This window comes from Ambystoma mexicanum, chromosome 11 (assembly GCF_040938575.1).
Source record: "Ambystoma mexicanum isolate Mex_15411 chromosome 11, UKY_AmexF1_1, whole genome shotgun sequence".
NCBI classification, from domain to species: Eukaryota; Metazoa; Chordata; class Amphibia; order Caudata; family Ambystomatidae; genus Ambystoma; species Ambystoma mexicanum.
Window position 1 is genome coordinate 176,605,773 of NC_090934.1, and position 15,056 is coordinate 176,620,828.

The 15,056-nt window shown below is 41.7% G+C and overlaps 1 protein-coding gene across 2 annotated transcripts in view; it reads left to right on the plus strand.

The window, feature by feature from the left end:
* Window positions 1-15,056, plus strand: part of KDM1A (lysine demethylase 1A) — a 1,518,024-nt gene that overhangs the window by 418,601 nt on the left and 1,084,367 nt on the right. For both annotated transcript variants that reach the window (XM_069622738.1, XM_069622739.1), the window contains exon 8: window positions 5,098-5,192. In XM_069622738.1, coding sequence (XP_069478839.1) covers window positions 5,098-5,192 — 95 coding nt within the window. The remainder of the gene's footprint in view (window positions 1-5,097; window positions 5,193-15,056) is intronic.

Sequence of the window (15,056 nt, forward strand, 5' to 3'; positions counted from 1 at the left end):
ATAACCTTCCTCCATTTCCTAGGACATTTCAAACCTTTTACATTCCAAGTCACTGTCTTCAGACTTTCCACTCCCATCTTCACTAAGCAAGCATTACATTAGACTAACACTTTATATCTCTGCCACAAACGGCATGGTATTCTGTACTCCAATTCCATCCATTGACTAATCACGTTTCTTCAAATCCACATAGTCCAAAAGCTAAAAACCAAGCAAGATCTCAGAACATACAAGTCACACATAACGGATACAAAAACGACACATTCACAATACATAATACAAAAACATCAGATAAATAATAAAAAGATAGAACCTTGAGCAGATCCTCTAGGTATTACTAAATTACAAATCACTGTAAACAATCGGCATTCCAACCCTATCCCATCAAGGTTGTACTTGCCATCATATAATAAATATGTTGAATAACTTGGTCTACCTAGTTCTAGTACTAAAATAAGTGTTACCTACAATAGTATATCAACCATTTAAATCCATATAAACCATGCCTAAGCCATCTAAATAACACAATCGAAAACCTGGCCCCACTTACCCTTAACACCCTAGTTATTATGTAAATGACTTATTATAAAATCACCCTTCACATCTTCTCCATAAATTCCATGAACATATTGGTCCACTCAACCCCCCATCCCCATAGGAATGACACGTGCATCTATTCATGTAACCATTCATCTCTCATACATAGTATCAATAAAATAGTCTTTTTACTCCTGTCAGTGAACACATTGGCATAAACTAAACTTGCAATAAAATGAAACTTCCACACTCTGCTCCATATGAGGTCGAATTATATTAACCGATTACATTAAATCCAGGTACTGGGCAATAACATGCACCAATCTATATACCTCAACTCCCCGTTCATCTTGCAGCATATCGGCATAAAATTAATTTCAGTATAGAAATATATTCTTCAAATATATTCCATTCACACCCAATATACGAGAAGAAAACTTTCGCCATCTCATAAAGAAGACGCATACATCCATCCATATCGAGGTATGTCAACATTCAGTTAGACATTAGTAAAGTATTAAAATTCTATACACTCAGACTGTTGAATGTAGCTTCTCCTTGTCATCTTTAAAATCCACTTGCAAACAGACCCTACTTTGCAATATGACATCCCAATGCAGCAAGTTTAACACGTTGACAGGCGTGCATTGAATCACTGGCTTTACAGACAAACTGGGAAAGTTCCCGAAATCTAGGCACATGGATAAGGTAAGCTCCTTGAACAGGCCTCAATTATCATTAATAACCCCAGTTCCTATGAACCCAAGGGTGTCATATCCAAGCAATCTTTCTTTTCTTAGGTCCAAAATCCATTTGTAAGCAATCAGACACCAAGCAGTTTATTCCCACCTGCTCAGGAACAAAAGGTACCTACTGAAGTGCCAACTCTTGAATATTCGGTGGGTTCATGTCTGTCTGATAATGAGCAGAACATGCCGTCTGTCTCAGCATCATATTTTCTAACATGACTCCATATTTTTAATATATGCTTATTACTTCGTATTGTAAAATGGTCAAATAGTATTCATTTATGCCAACGTGAATGAGTGTGCCCATAAAGAAAAGAGATGCAGTGTATCATCTGTAAAGATCTGATTGCAAATTCACTGCTTTCAACAATAAAGCCAAATGATTCAATGCACCATGTTCCTGAATGAGCATGAGGGATGTGCCCTGTGAACGCCGTACCCTTAATCAGTATTTACTGTATTTTGAGCCGGACCGCACTGTTATTTGCATCAGCGCCAGCTTCAATACACCAAAACCGTGCATTGATCCAGCATTGATTAAGTTAAGTACTGTCGCTCACCGCCACTGTTGCCATCCAGTCCACGCTGTTGAGTACCAAGAATCAGCAGAACGCAGCATTGTTATGTTACATGTCCTCCATTTCAGGATAAATCAATCAGAATCCGGGCATTTGTATTAGTTCTTTCTAAAGTATGAAGGTAAACCTTGCACGCATGGCACGTTGCGTAGGTCCATCCTTCGAATCCCATTACAATTGTAATTGCGTGCCGCATTCAAAACAAAGCAAAGTCAATATGAATACACGTGCAACATTTAAATCGACAATAATGATGCAAACTCAAAAACCCCTATAATTGAGATTAAAAAATAAATATAACAAAGGGATGAAGTCAAAAATCCTAAATAACTGAAGCAAATCAAGAAAGAGAATCCAATAGTTATTTTTCTTCTTTGAGGTTGAAGTTAAACCTGGACTTTCAGCCGGTGCTTCCTCCATAGGTTGATTGTCCGAGTTGGTGAGAAAAGCCTCAGCACTTTTATGATCCAAGAAAGAGTACACTGTTCCATCAAATACCAACCTCATTGGTGCTGGGTAAATCATGTAGTACTTCAGATGTTTACCCCTTGCCTTCTCCTTCGCTGTTGCAAAAGCTCTTCTTTTTTTCCAGCACATCCTGACTGAGATCACCCAAAATCATAATTTTGTGAGCTCCCCAAAACAGATCACTTTTCTCCCTTGCCTGTCTCAGCACCAATTCACGCACAGGGAACCTTAGAAATGTTATGATGAAGTTCTGTGGCCTTTACCCTGGACCTGGATTAAGGCCCAAGGATCTATGAGCCCTCTCAATCTCCAAAGGAGTCTTGGGATCAAGCTCAAGCAGTTTAAACAAAGCTCTTTCCAAAAAGGCTGCAGGAGAGCCTTGCTCAATATTCTCTGGAAAGCCAGCCACCCGGATGTTACTCCTCCTAGAGAAATTCTCTTGTTCAGAGCACTTAAGTCAGCTGTTCCACTTGAGCTTGTAGATCCCTTATCTGCATAGACATCTTCTGGGAATCATCACTTACTGTTAGATGGCCTTCCATGTTCTTACATTTTCCTGACAGTTCATTGTATCTCTCGTCAGAAGCCACAAGAGTGGCTTTAATATCAGCAATGTCTGCAGTCATTTTAATCATCAGTTCCATCAGTTTATCATTTCTCCGTATCAACCGTCTGAGGCAGCAAGGGGATGAGACCAGTCCTGGGAGCTCTTCTTGCAGAGTGACGTCTATTGCTTCAGCCCCTGGTGAAGAAGTGGGTCAGTTTTCTGCTCCTACCAATATTGCCAGATTGCTCTTCTTTTCTGGCACCATTGGGCCAACGTTACCCTGAAAAGTGATTCCTCCCTCTTCTGGCCTGAACAAAAACCCTAGCGAAGAACACCCTTTTAATTGACTGCTATGTAATTTCTAACAAATGTGTCCATCGTTCTTAAAATTAATTCCCCAAATGTAAGTCCTTGTGCTGCCAGAATGGCTTTCGAAGTGGAAAGTTCACCCAGTTGAGTTTCCATTTTGATAAGGTGGGCCTTGCTCCTCTGGCAATAAGGCACAGTTGGGATTCCCCAAGAAGCAAACTTCCTGTTGTGCACATCCCATGAGCACCTGAGGATCTACTGGGAACCCCTCATCAGTTGCCTTTCACACAAGGTTTCGACCAGTCGCTCTGTCAGGTTCAACAGTTTCTTATCATTCCACTTGAGCATGGTCAAGCCTCTACTTTGGATCCTTCACGTTATTGCCTAGAAAGAGGATTATCTTGGCATCCACCTCTGGGGCTGTGCAAACACCTCCAGTGATCTCTGGTGTAGGGCACGCACCCTGGAGGCATCCTTCCCCTGTGCCTCGTTATAGAGGGCCTTTTCCAGTCTTGTCATGAGGTATTCCGCTACTCTTGGCAACCTGTCTGTTTTGGGCTGTATTCACTCATCGAGTCTAACATTACCTTTGTTGCGTCTTGTGCTTTCTTGGAGGTATCTGGAAGGGCTTGTCTCATCGCCCCTATGTGTGGACTGCCGAACCCGATTTCCCGGGTGGCCTGGAGATTAGTCTGTCCCCTGGCTTGCACTTGAAACGTCCTCATCCTCCTTGCACTCTTCCCCTACTTCTGTATGTGAGGGGTCTCTCCAGGTGCATAACCTTTTTTTTATTTTAAATGAGTCTTGCAATCTGTCAAAGGTGTTGGACAACTACACAGTAGATGGACCACTTTACTACCATGTGCTTCAAGCCGTGCCTGGGTCTAAGTGGCCTTGTGCAATTGTTTGGTACCTCCTACGTCTTTTTCATGCTCCCTGCAGTGTGCTCCTCCCCTTCATGTGTGCCCCTACATTATCAAGCCTTACCTGAATTGGGGAAAGCATATCCGCCCCCCCCCCCTTTGTTCTCTCCAGTGAGGAGCCTTGAATTATTGAAATTTAGGGTGAGGGCCAGGTCTTGCTCGTACTGCCCTTCCTCTTTGGACCACTCTGGGCAGAATATACTGCATGACTCTATGCCACGCTGTTAGGACTTGCACACTGGTGTATCCTGCCTCTGAGTGCTCGATCACTGAAAGAGGCTTATTTCTTCACCCTTTTTATTTTTAATATATTGATTTTTGCCCTTGCACATTGAGCTACAAATCTGTCTGACTGCCCTAAGAGCACCTTGTTCATTGGCAACGAATGAGTTTGGCTCTCCATGTGTCTGCATGCCCCCCACTCCCCGTTTTCCATTTGATTTAACAAGCAGCATCATTTGACTGAAGAAGCAGAGCGTGCTTCAGCCAATTGTAACAGCACATAAAGTGGCTGCCGATGAAAGTAGCCCCTCAGCACCAGCTCTTGCTTAGAGTGCTGCCTGAATGGTCTGGAAGTTTGGTCAGTGACGCATACAGTGCGTCTGCTTAAATCGGAAGTTGCCAACCAGGTATGCTTGATTTGGGAAATAAGTCCATGCTAGGAGCATTACACCTCCTTATCAGTTGATCAGTGATGCTTTTCTGCCCGGAGCTAATGTAGTTCATTTTCTTTAAATGTGTGCTGATTGAGCTTTTATATTGAAAAGAAAGCAAAACTATCCTCTGGTCTTGATATAGCATTTTAAAGTGTCCAGTGATTATCAAGTTAACAAGAAAGAACTTTGCTAATTCTTTTAGTTACTGGTACTTCTGTTCATATACATATTTGATAGTGAGAATAACTATGATTTCGAAAATGCATAGGATAACAGCAGATTTATTAGTTCACAATTACATTAATGCTATTTGTTTGTATTGTTTTGCAGGTGGAAACCCAATGGCAGTAATCAGTAAACAAGTAAATATGGAGTTGGCCAAAATAAAGCAAAAATGCCCACTTTATGAAGCCAATGGACAAGCTGTAAGTATCCTGATAGTTTAGCCGACATTCAAATATTTTATACCGAATAAAAAATGGCAACTGAAGAATTTAACTTAGAACCTTGACCACAAAGTAATGCCATCCTAGCCGTATGCACAGCAGCCGGTGGGCATTCAAGGCCACAACCATGCATGTCACCTGAAATACGCATGGATATAGTCTTCAACCAATAGTATCCACCTTGGACAAGACGGGTGCTCTCCATCACCTTTCCAGCGCACAACACTTTCATTTAGCCATTTGGGAAACCTATGCTTTCCTTATGTACTTGTAACCCCACAGGCCTCTCGTGCAAGCAGTGCTTCACCAGTATGGAATAGCACTCTTTATGCCATGAGTCTCAGACGAACCCATGTGGCATATTTGCACTTCATTCACCTTTCTCTTAGGTCCCGTTACTTAAGACTTGGATGGTTATACAAGGTACTTAAGCACCCATTTCCATCGTCACTTGACAATTTAAAGGTAAGCCCATGACATTTTTTGTTTTCACAGGCACCCTGTCCATATAATGGATTTCTTTAGGGGCATTGGATCTAGTTGTCTATAGTGTTCACCAGATTGCATCCTACTGATGGTGAGCGAAAGTGCCCCTCAAGGGATTCAGGAAACCATGACAGGGCTCCCTGATTCAAAGATGTCAAGTCCCCCATTAACATTCTCAACCCGTGGAGCTGCTGGACTGCAAGCAATGCAAACGCTAATAGGCATACAGAGGTATGGGGAGGTCCCAGTTGCTACCATTCTTTCTGGGGTTGATGGTCTTGGTTCTCCAATAAGACCCTCATTGCCCGAATCCCAGCATGAGGCCCGGAAAACCACAGTGAGGAAGTTTGAATAGAGGTCGACAGGAATGAGATGTGTAAAGTGAGCCAGAAAGCACCAGGTAGAGTAAAGAGTAGGAGACGTGACTGAAGAGGAAGGAGGGAGTTGGAAGACGGGTGGAGAGAGGGAGGAGGTCCTAATCTTAGGCAGGAAGAGGTTGGAGATTTATTTGGAGGAAGTGGACAGTGGTTCAAGGCAGAAAACCAGCATTAGCCACGCCTTCGGTTTATATGTATTAGTGCAGACCGAACATACATGGCCCACAAGTGCAAATTGCATTTAAAATCTCAGGGATGCACTCTAATAAGCAAAGCGGAGAACAGAATAAGTTAAGCTGTGACAAAAGTTCATTCTTTCTTAGGCGGCATAGATGTGGTAAACCCCAATCATCACTAAAAGGCATGGAGCATATAGCTATAGTTTCTGATGCTTTTTAATCTGCTTAGAATCACATGCTGTGCATATAGTCCGAAATAGTGAGGGACTTTGGGTACACTACACATCACTTTAGAAATAGTGTTAGACACCCCCATGTTGACGTCCCCTTTCGATCCTCGAAAGACGAAATGCAATACTCTGTGGTTACCACTGGATGTCGGACTATATGCACAGCATGTGAAACTAAGCAGATACAATCATCAGACATGCTATTACAGTATGTAATGCATGTCATATCAGTATGTTTTTTATTCGAGTGGTATATGGTCATCTCTACAAAAACAGAGCACTCGTCAATAAGATGTTTTTGCTATTGAAAATCAACCCTGTGACAAATTGTCAGATGAAGCAATTATTTTCGCCATTTTTCACAATTGATATGTTTTTTTCTTGATTTTGTTTTATCACAAATCCTTGGGTTTTTCATGTTTACTATGCAAACTGTAAATCAAAGATCCCAATTATGCTCTTAAAATAGTTCCTTTGAAATCCCAGTGTTCCATTGACTGGCAAATGCATATACCGCAAATGTTTGTGTTCGCTAAAGGGTTGAGGGGCGGTTCTTGGGAAGTATGTGCAGTACCAGTTAGCCTTACACTGTGCTGTTGACATCTGATGAAAGGCGCGTTCGTTGACTTGTATTTAAAATCTTCTTGAAACAATCTTTGAGTAGCTGTGCTGATTCAGATAATTGGTACAGCAAAAGGGCACACCAGTCCAGCACAATTGTCCCATATTATAGTAATGATTAATAAGTGGTAAATTCACATGATTATGGAGACCGTTGTGAGGAATGTAAATGCCAGGGCAGGCACACATAATGGACAACTGGGAACTAATGCATAACATTTTTAATATTGGGCCACGTATAAATATTTTTCCAGGCCGCTTCAAAATATCTGAATAGACACACTATCGGGTTCCAAATCATTTCCCAGAGGTGGGTGGTGGGGTGTCCAGGCTCTTTAAAAAATGTATTACATCGACTACTTTCTATTGACAGTAGCAGTGGTTATAGCTTGTGTGGGGTGCCATCAACTATAATTGTACTCAATGGTTGCTATTTTAAAAAAAAAAAGCTACTTTTAAATGCATACTACCTTTCAATACCAATAAATGTCTAATCATCTTCTGTTTTCCCACTTTTGTGCTATTTCATAATTATGTTTGAAATAAATTGGTAGGCATTTGCAGCTTCCGTTTAATGTTGTCTGTGGTGAATAAGTGTGAAATGTTATCTCTGCATAATTAAAAAGTCTTTTTTAAAATGTATCCTTCATTTGAAGTTCTTAGCAGGCGAATAGTATGTCTTGTGGAGTGACATGCTCCTAAAATTCCCATGTATGCTTTCGGGAGAAAAATCAACCAGGTCAACAGTGTTTTACCATCTGCACGAATATTTGTCTCTGCATGCTCACATTTTGCAAGCAGTCATTCGCCAATAAACACACAGTATTATTCTAGACTACAGTGTGAATACACAAAGTAAAATATACACACAATAAGTAAAACAATCACACGATATATAATTTAGCATTTTATTCATTTAGTTTTAGAATTAAATATATAATTTTAGAGAGGCCACAAAGACAGGGAGAGACATAGTTTGGAGGTAGCAGAGGGAGAGACAAAGGGACAGAGGGATATAGAACAGACGATGGCTAGAGAGCGAGAGATGGAGGGCGGAGTGGGTAGAGACCAAGACAGATGGAGCATGGGTAGAGAGAAATGGGTGTGGGGCAAGAGGGTTAGAAAGTTGGAGGAGGGATGGCGTGGCAGTTGGAGGATGGATAGAAATATAGTGAAAGACTGTCAGCACAGAGTGCGACTAGAGTGTCTAAGGCAACGCAGTCCAGGGTGCCAATTCCCCTCCCCACACATCCTGTTGAACCCAGACAGAGTGACACCATTTGGAGGGCTTCTGTGGAGAAGCCTGCCAAAAAGTGGAACAAAGGACTCGACCTTGGTTAGAGTTACAGAGAAGGACACGAACGTCATTTTATAAAAGCGTTCTGGCAAAAAGACCTAACCGTTGATTTAATATTAAATAGATAAACCGGCGGTATCTTTAACATTGCACCAAAAAGTGGTGCGTTTAAAATCAATGGGAAAATCCCACAGAGAATATTCCGGTGGAATAGTTTGCGTGGTAACCACTGCCACCAGCCAGAAACTCGACAAGGGGGGACTGGATAGTGCCCCCTTGAAAACAGACCCAGGGGCAATATAATTAACCCCTTCCAGTACTTCCACAAGATGATGGTTTGTACTGGTTCTGTTCACAATTTAGGACTAGGAAAGTCAATGGTGACTTTACATGCCCTGGGACTCAGTAATCAGTCCCAGGGTATGGAGTCTGTTTGGGGGGCACTATGACACCCCTGTGTTACTGCACTGAGGATGCTGTGTAACACATACACAAAAAAATAGATACCCTATGGAGAAAAAAAACCCATAGCCCATAAGCACATACAAAGTCAGACATACCTCAAATCATGCCTAGGAGCGGGAGGAAAAGAGTCTCACCCTTAGCAGGAGAAAAAAAAATACCAAAAATCCAGCAAAGCTGCTGGGGGACTCACGAGGTTTGGGAAATTAGCCTTATAAGAGAATTCTCCCTAACAGTTTGGAAAGAACACTGTTAAGTGCTACCTGCTCTAGATTCCATGCATCAGGTGTAGCAGGGAATACAAAATTTTGCTGATATTTGTAGTATGCGGATTTCGAAAAAAGACCTGGGCCCCAAAAATGTACAAAAACGTGATCTTAGTAAAGGTAGGCCTACTAAACAGAGTGCAAGAACGAAGTACATTTCATTCCAGGACTTTGCCAACTATTGGTTGAGCAGACCAATAAAATGTACAGCTCCCTGTGATATCTAGGTTGTTTCCAACCACTTTTCTGGTTAAATGTACCTATGGTTTTCCACAAGTGTTAAAACGTTTAGCTGTGTTGCATTATATCATCTTTAAAATGTTGAGCAGGCAGCAATCTGTTTACTTGGGTTCGCTCAAAAGCCACTTGTCTTCCAATTATGTGTATTCAGATTCAAGGGTTGTTGACTTCCTCCACACTTCACCTTGTGGGGTCAGGGTCTATGTACTTATTATTTCAGAGGATAAATTGGTGTATTAAAACTGGGATATTTCAAGAGGCTGTGGTGCATTAGGCACAATGGTCAAAAGTCATCCTTAAAAGCTGCGAAATAGACTTTAATGTACAAATGTGTATTTAGAACAATGTGTACTATGGCGGAGGCAGAGCAAGAGTCCGACTCAAGGTTAACATTTCAAGGGTTTTATTTAACTAAAAAAAATGAAAATGCCTATTTTTAGGCAGGGAAATCCCACTTAGCTCAGGGGACAAACTGAATTAAGGGTGCTCACAATTGTCCAAACCAAATGGTAGTCCTCGGTCCAAAGCCTATACACTGTCTGACCCCACCACTTCAGAAAAAAACCATAAAAATGAGCCATAGCCTCCCAGCTGTTGCATCATCCAGCCAATGTTAGTTGGATCTCTCCCAAGTTACGGATCATAGGACAAAATGTTTGTTCTTAACATTTCACAAAAGAAAAGTTTTCAAGTCTCTTTTTAAGGTACGTTCCTCAGGAAAATGTGCAAGTCTTGCTATAAACCAAATGTGTCAAATTCTTGACTGTGAGAGGTTACACCCTTAGTCTGTTTCCACCACCTTGGACCTTTTCTCTCCCCTAATATTGTGCCTTGTATATATTGATTACTTCAGGTTCCCTTCTGGTAATGTCTCTTATATCTTTAAGAATCGTCCAGCCCCTCTGCTCCTTTGTATTACTTATTCCTCTTTTTTTTATTCCACTTGCCTCCCTCCACACTGGGCAACCCTGGTACCTTCTCTGCCTTTGGGTGTGTTGCAGTGAGATGGCGTCTGTCATTCTCCTCTTCCTGACCATTTCTGCATTCTCTGTGATCCACGGACTGAGAGCGGAAGATTCGTTCCTCTATTGTTCCCTGTTCTTGGCGTCTTTTCCCGGCTCCCAGGTCCACGACGGCTGCAATGTGGTCAAGCCAGCATTCTTCCCCAGCTTTCCTTGCTAATGTAGCCCTTCTCGGAGCCGGCTTTCCGGCTTCTTGCTTCTTGGGTTCCCCATGCTACCACTGGCTCTGCCGTATAGCATGGCTGTGCCCCTCCAGGTTCGCACGTTAGAGGCTCGCCTATACATAGTCTTCTCATGCCATTCAAGGTTCTTCGTGTCTTTATTCTCGCTTCTGTATTTCAAAGGGGCTATTTGTGTTTGATCAGATGCTATGTTCAAAGGGATTTGCGCATTACCTTGAGCCAACGATATGGGAGTAATATCAATAGTTGGAATGCGAAACAGAAGTAACAGTAGTCTTTTTAGTCTTTTCTACTCCCATATATCTAGAGAAAGTATTCCTCACAGGGGAGTTCCTTATAGGAATGGGAATCCTTGTTCCCTAGAGGGGATTCACTCCCAGTGAGATCCTGCTTGCTCAGGCCCCTTAGCGGGTTCACCTCCGTAGTCTCACAGGGGGTGGCTTCGCTCCAAGGGTGAGTCGTCACAATACATACAAAATTAGAAAAGTATTACAAAATGAATGACAAACGGGACAGTGCAATTCAATAGCTAATGTAAAATAATTAATATACAATCTGAATTGAACTTACTATAAACAAAATAAATTGATATCCATTTTAGACCTGATCGTTGCATGTTTTAGATCACTTATCATCCTGCTTTAAAAACAATCATTTCACAGGTTGGATAAAGACACAATAGCAATAGCAAGGCTAGACTATAATTTTAAAGGGGCATACACACTGCTATAACGTGAAGGTCTACACATTTAAAGTTTGCAACATAAAGAGAGAATTTCAATGTAACCTTGGCAGCTTGGATTTCAGAGTTCCCCCTAATTAGGATTAGACTCCTTATACACCACTAAGCATAATTGCAGTATACAAAATGTTTTGATAGTTGCAACTGTGAGGTTAATATGCATTTCATTTGTCATTACTTTTGCTTGTAATAATGTGGCTTTCATACATGACTGCATAACCTAACCATGGACAAGCTCAAAGAAAGGCTATTAATATAACCCTTTCCCCTTGTATGTATTTGTAGGTTATGTAAAGATGACTGCCAGTTACAGTATCATTCTTGGAAGGTTAATCAAAAAGTAAAAAAATCAATTTCATTTCATAATATTATACTCTAGTTGGAGTCTGGAAATAAGGCACATTTTTCCAACTAACAATGTTGAATGCTACTCTGTAATTTGTAAAATGTTTGACATCAGAATTATAATTTTTAATAAATACCTGTTGTACATACACCTAAACACAATATTGAGATAGCTACTGCGTGTAAATCAAAGATAAAAACTTGAATGATCACAACCAATAAGCACAAATGCAAAGAGCTGGTTGCATACTTACGGCATAGAACATGGTTAACGAAACAGATCAATAGTTCATTTCAATGAGGGTGTGAGTAGAGAATAACTGGACCATAAAACATGCCTGGTGAGTGGCACAACATTGCAGAAATGTTTTTGGGCCCAAGCGGATTGTCAAATGCCTTACTGAAAGATGACCCCAGTGCATGGGCAGCGGTCCTGAAAATTCTATTTGCTAAGGTGTGTGAAGGTGGTGTAGTTCCAGGAGCATGGTTGAAGGCAATCACCTTGCTAATTTTCAAAAAAGGAGACAGTCCGGAGAACTACAGATTAAAAACTCTGTTAGATGTTACAGGTAAATTGTTCTCTGGCTTTGTGCTCCAAGCCTTACAGGGCTTGGCAAAAGAAAACATCATCCTGGACTACACACAGATCGGCTTTTTCCCAGGGTCCGCAACCACACATCAGGTTGCTTGACACACTAATTGGTGAGTCAGCAATAAAGGGCAACCCTGCACTATATTTCATCTGGGTAGACTTCAGCGTGGCCTTTGACACCATTAATCGGGCACGTCTGTGGCTAAAGCTACAAACATGGGGCTGTCCAGAATGGCTACTGGTAATACTGATCCAACTCCACTCTGGAAACAGTCTGAAAGTGCATTTGAACAGTATGGGTCTCTTGACAAACACAGTGGAAGTAAATGGGGGTGTCAGACAAGGGTTTAATCTTGCACCCTTGCTGTTCTGTTTGTACTTGGCTGATCTGCCCACCAAGCTATTGGATGCCCAGTCAAGATTTGCTCTAAACACATAGCTAGCCTATTGTGCGCCAACGACCTTGTCTTGTTGGACCGCACAATAAGAGGTGTGAAAAACAAATTCAAGATACTGTTCGAATATGCCAAACAGATGACCTAGCTTTTAACATGGGTAAGACCAAAATTATCGTGGTCTCAGGAAGCAAGATGGGTAGTGTCGGCCTGCAAATGGACTCATACAAGGTGGAATATGTCGATGGCTACCTATACCTCGGACTGGAGTTGGCGGCGGGGGGGGCATGGGCGGGGGCCCACAGATCCATAGTTGAGAGAAAAAAGAGAAAGGCTAGACAACTAACATGTTTGATTAACAAATCTGCAAAGCAAACGGCAAGGTATTCGCTTGAAGGAATCCTAAAACTCTACAAGCGGAGGTTTGTGCCAGTCATCCTCTGTGAACTTGATGCATTGGCCATGAGGGACTGACATGGCTAAACGTGGTGGAGGGCCAATTCTGGAGGAGGCTCCTGCGTTTGCCACACTCCACGCCAATGGCCTATTTAACATTAGAACTGGGCATACTATATATGACATCAAGAAACCAACCTATTTGTCATTTGCTGCAACTCATGGGCTCGATGTATGAAAGGGAAGCCATCAAGCCTACGCTGCCCTAAATGAGGAGTGTTTCACAAACATAGATTGGTCCCCAGACTTCGAGCGGGGAGCAAGCCATGAGGCCCTGGAGGTCCTATATAAAAACAAGTTGAAACAGAGGGACTGGCTGGGAAATGACACACACACCTGCAAACATTACACAATTTTAAATATGTACAGGGCATTAGTCACTGTTACTTTAAGACCAACGCTATCTTCTGAAGTGCCCCAGTCTGGCGGTTTGGAACATTATGTTGAAACTGCCCACAAACCTGTTGCCATTGCCTGCCTTGCAGGGTGCAAAAGTTAGATTAACGGCGGAACAGCGACTTTGTCGTTTGTGCAGGCTAGAAGAGTATAAGGCAACACCAAGACATGTACTGACATTGTGTCCAAGAAGGGGACCCGGCGTATACGACAAAGTTGGGTCAGTTTGTTGGAAGCTATGACGCAATTAAAAGCAACGAATTTTGGTGTTCTTGCTTAAACACAGACTTGGCATCTGTGCACATGGCATTATATTCATTTTGCAGTTATTTTAGTATGGTTAAATAAGGTTGTAGGTGACTTGTTCGAAATACAAAGTGCAAAAAGTCCCAAAAAAAAGTTTCAAATGCTTTTTTTTTTATGGGGGAGTGCCCCCACCAACCCCCGTTTTCTTTAAACTTTTGTATGCATACTAAACAAAAAATAAATATAAATAAATAAAACCGCATTCACATTTTTTTTTCCGGTCCTTCTGGTTTCGAAAAAAGGGCATTTCATCCTTTTTTTTTCGAAACTATGACTGAACACCGTTAAATAAGACTAAAATAAAGAAATAACACTATTGGCTCTTTGTATTCGGTACCCCTAGTACTGCGGGACCAGTTAAGTGGCAGACAATCCCAAAAACTAAAAGGGCAAGGTACATAGTAAATGAATTGAGGACAATTTTAACATGTATTTCAATATGTATTCGATCATGATTTTCTATAATATGAATTGTATCACGAAATTGTTGTGGATTAGGAGTACGTGAAATCACATGAATTTTATTATGAACTTGTGATGGATTTTATGAGTACATGAACTGATTGGGTACGGAATGGATTATATATATAATTTTTTTTGAGTGCTTGACATTGCAACAAATAAAAAAAAGATAGCATTATTAACAGGTGTAATACCATTGCTTTCTGATCGTTGTCATTAACATTAAAGACAGTTTATTGTGAGCAGAGACCTGGGCGCGTATGTACCGACGAAAGAGTATTGGAGGGGGGAGAGTCGCTGATCGGCTGTTGAGTTCTCAATGCCCAGTTCATGTTGATGGGGAAGTAATTACGGAAGGGGGTCCGTATGTCTGGGTTTACAGTTTGCAGGCTGCAGTGAGGACCAGCACTCATCCAGGTCAGATGCCCACTTAACAAGCTGCAGCCACTGTCACGGATGGGTAGGTGGGGCGCAACCATAGCAGTAGAACACATTGGATTGCGAATAGTATACATAGGCTTGCTAGTCTATGAAAGCTACAGTGTAATTGCCTAAATATTTAGAACAGGCAGTTTGACGGGATAGGCTCAATGGTACAATTAAACATAGCAGACATATCACCACAAATCCTCTTTCATTATTCCCTCAGGTTAGGGCAGCTCCAGAGCAAGTGGAAGTATCCCGGTCCATCTATGTGGCATCGGGGGCATAGGGCAGGATGAGTACACGAGAAGTGTTGAAGTCTAGCCTGGTTGTAGTGGAATCTGCATATACTAACCTGTATTAG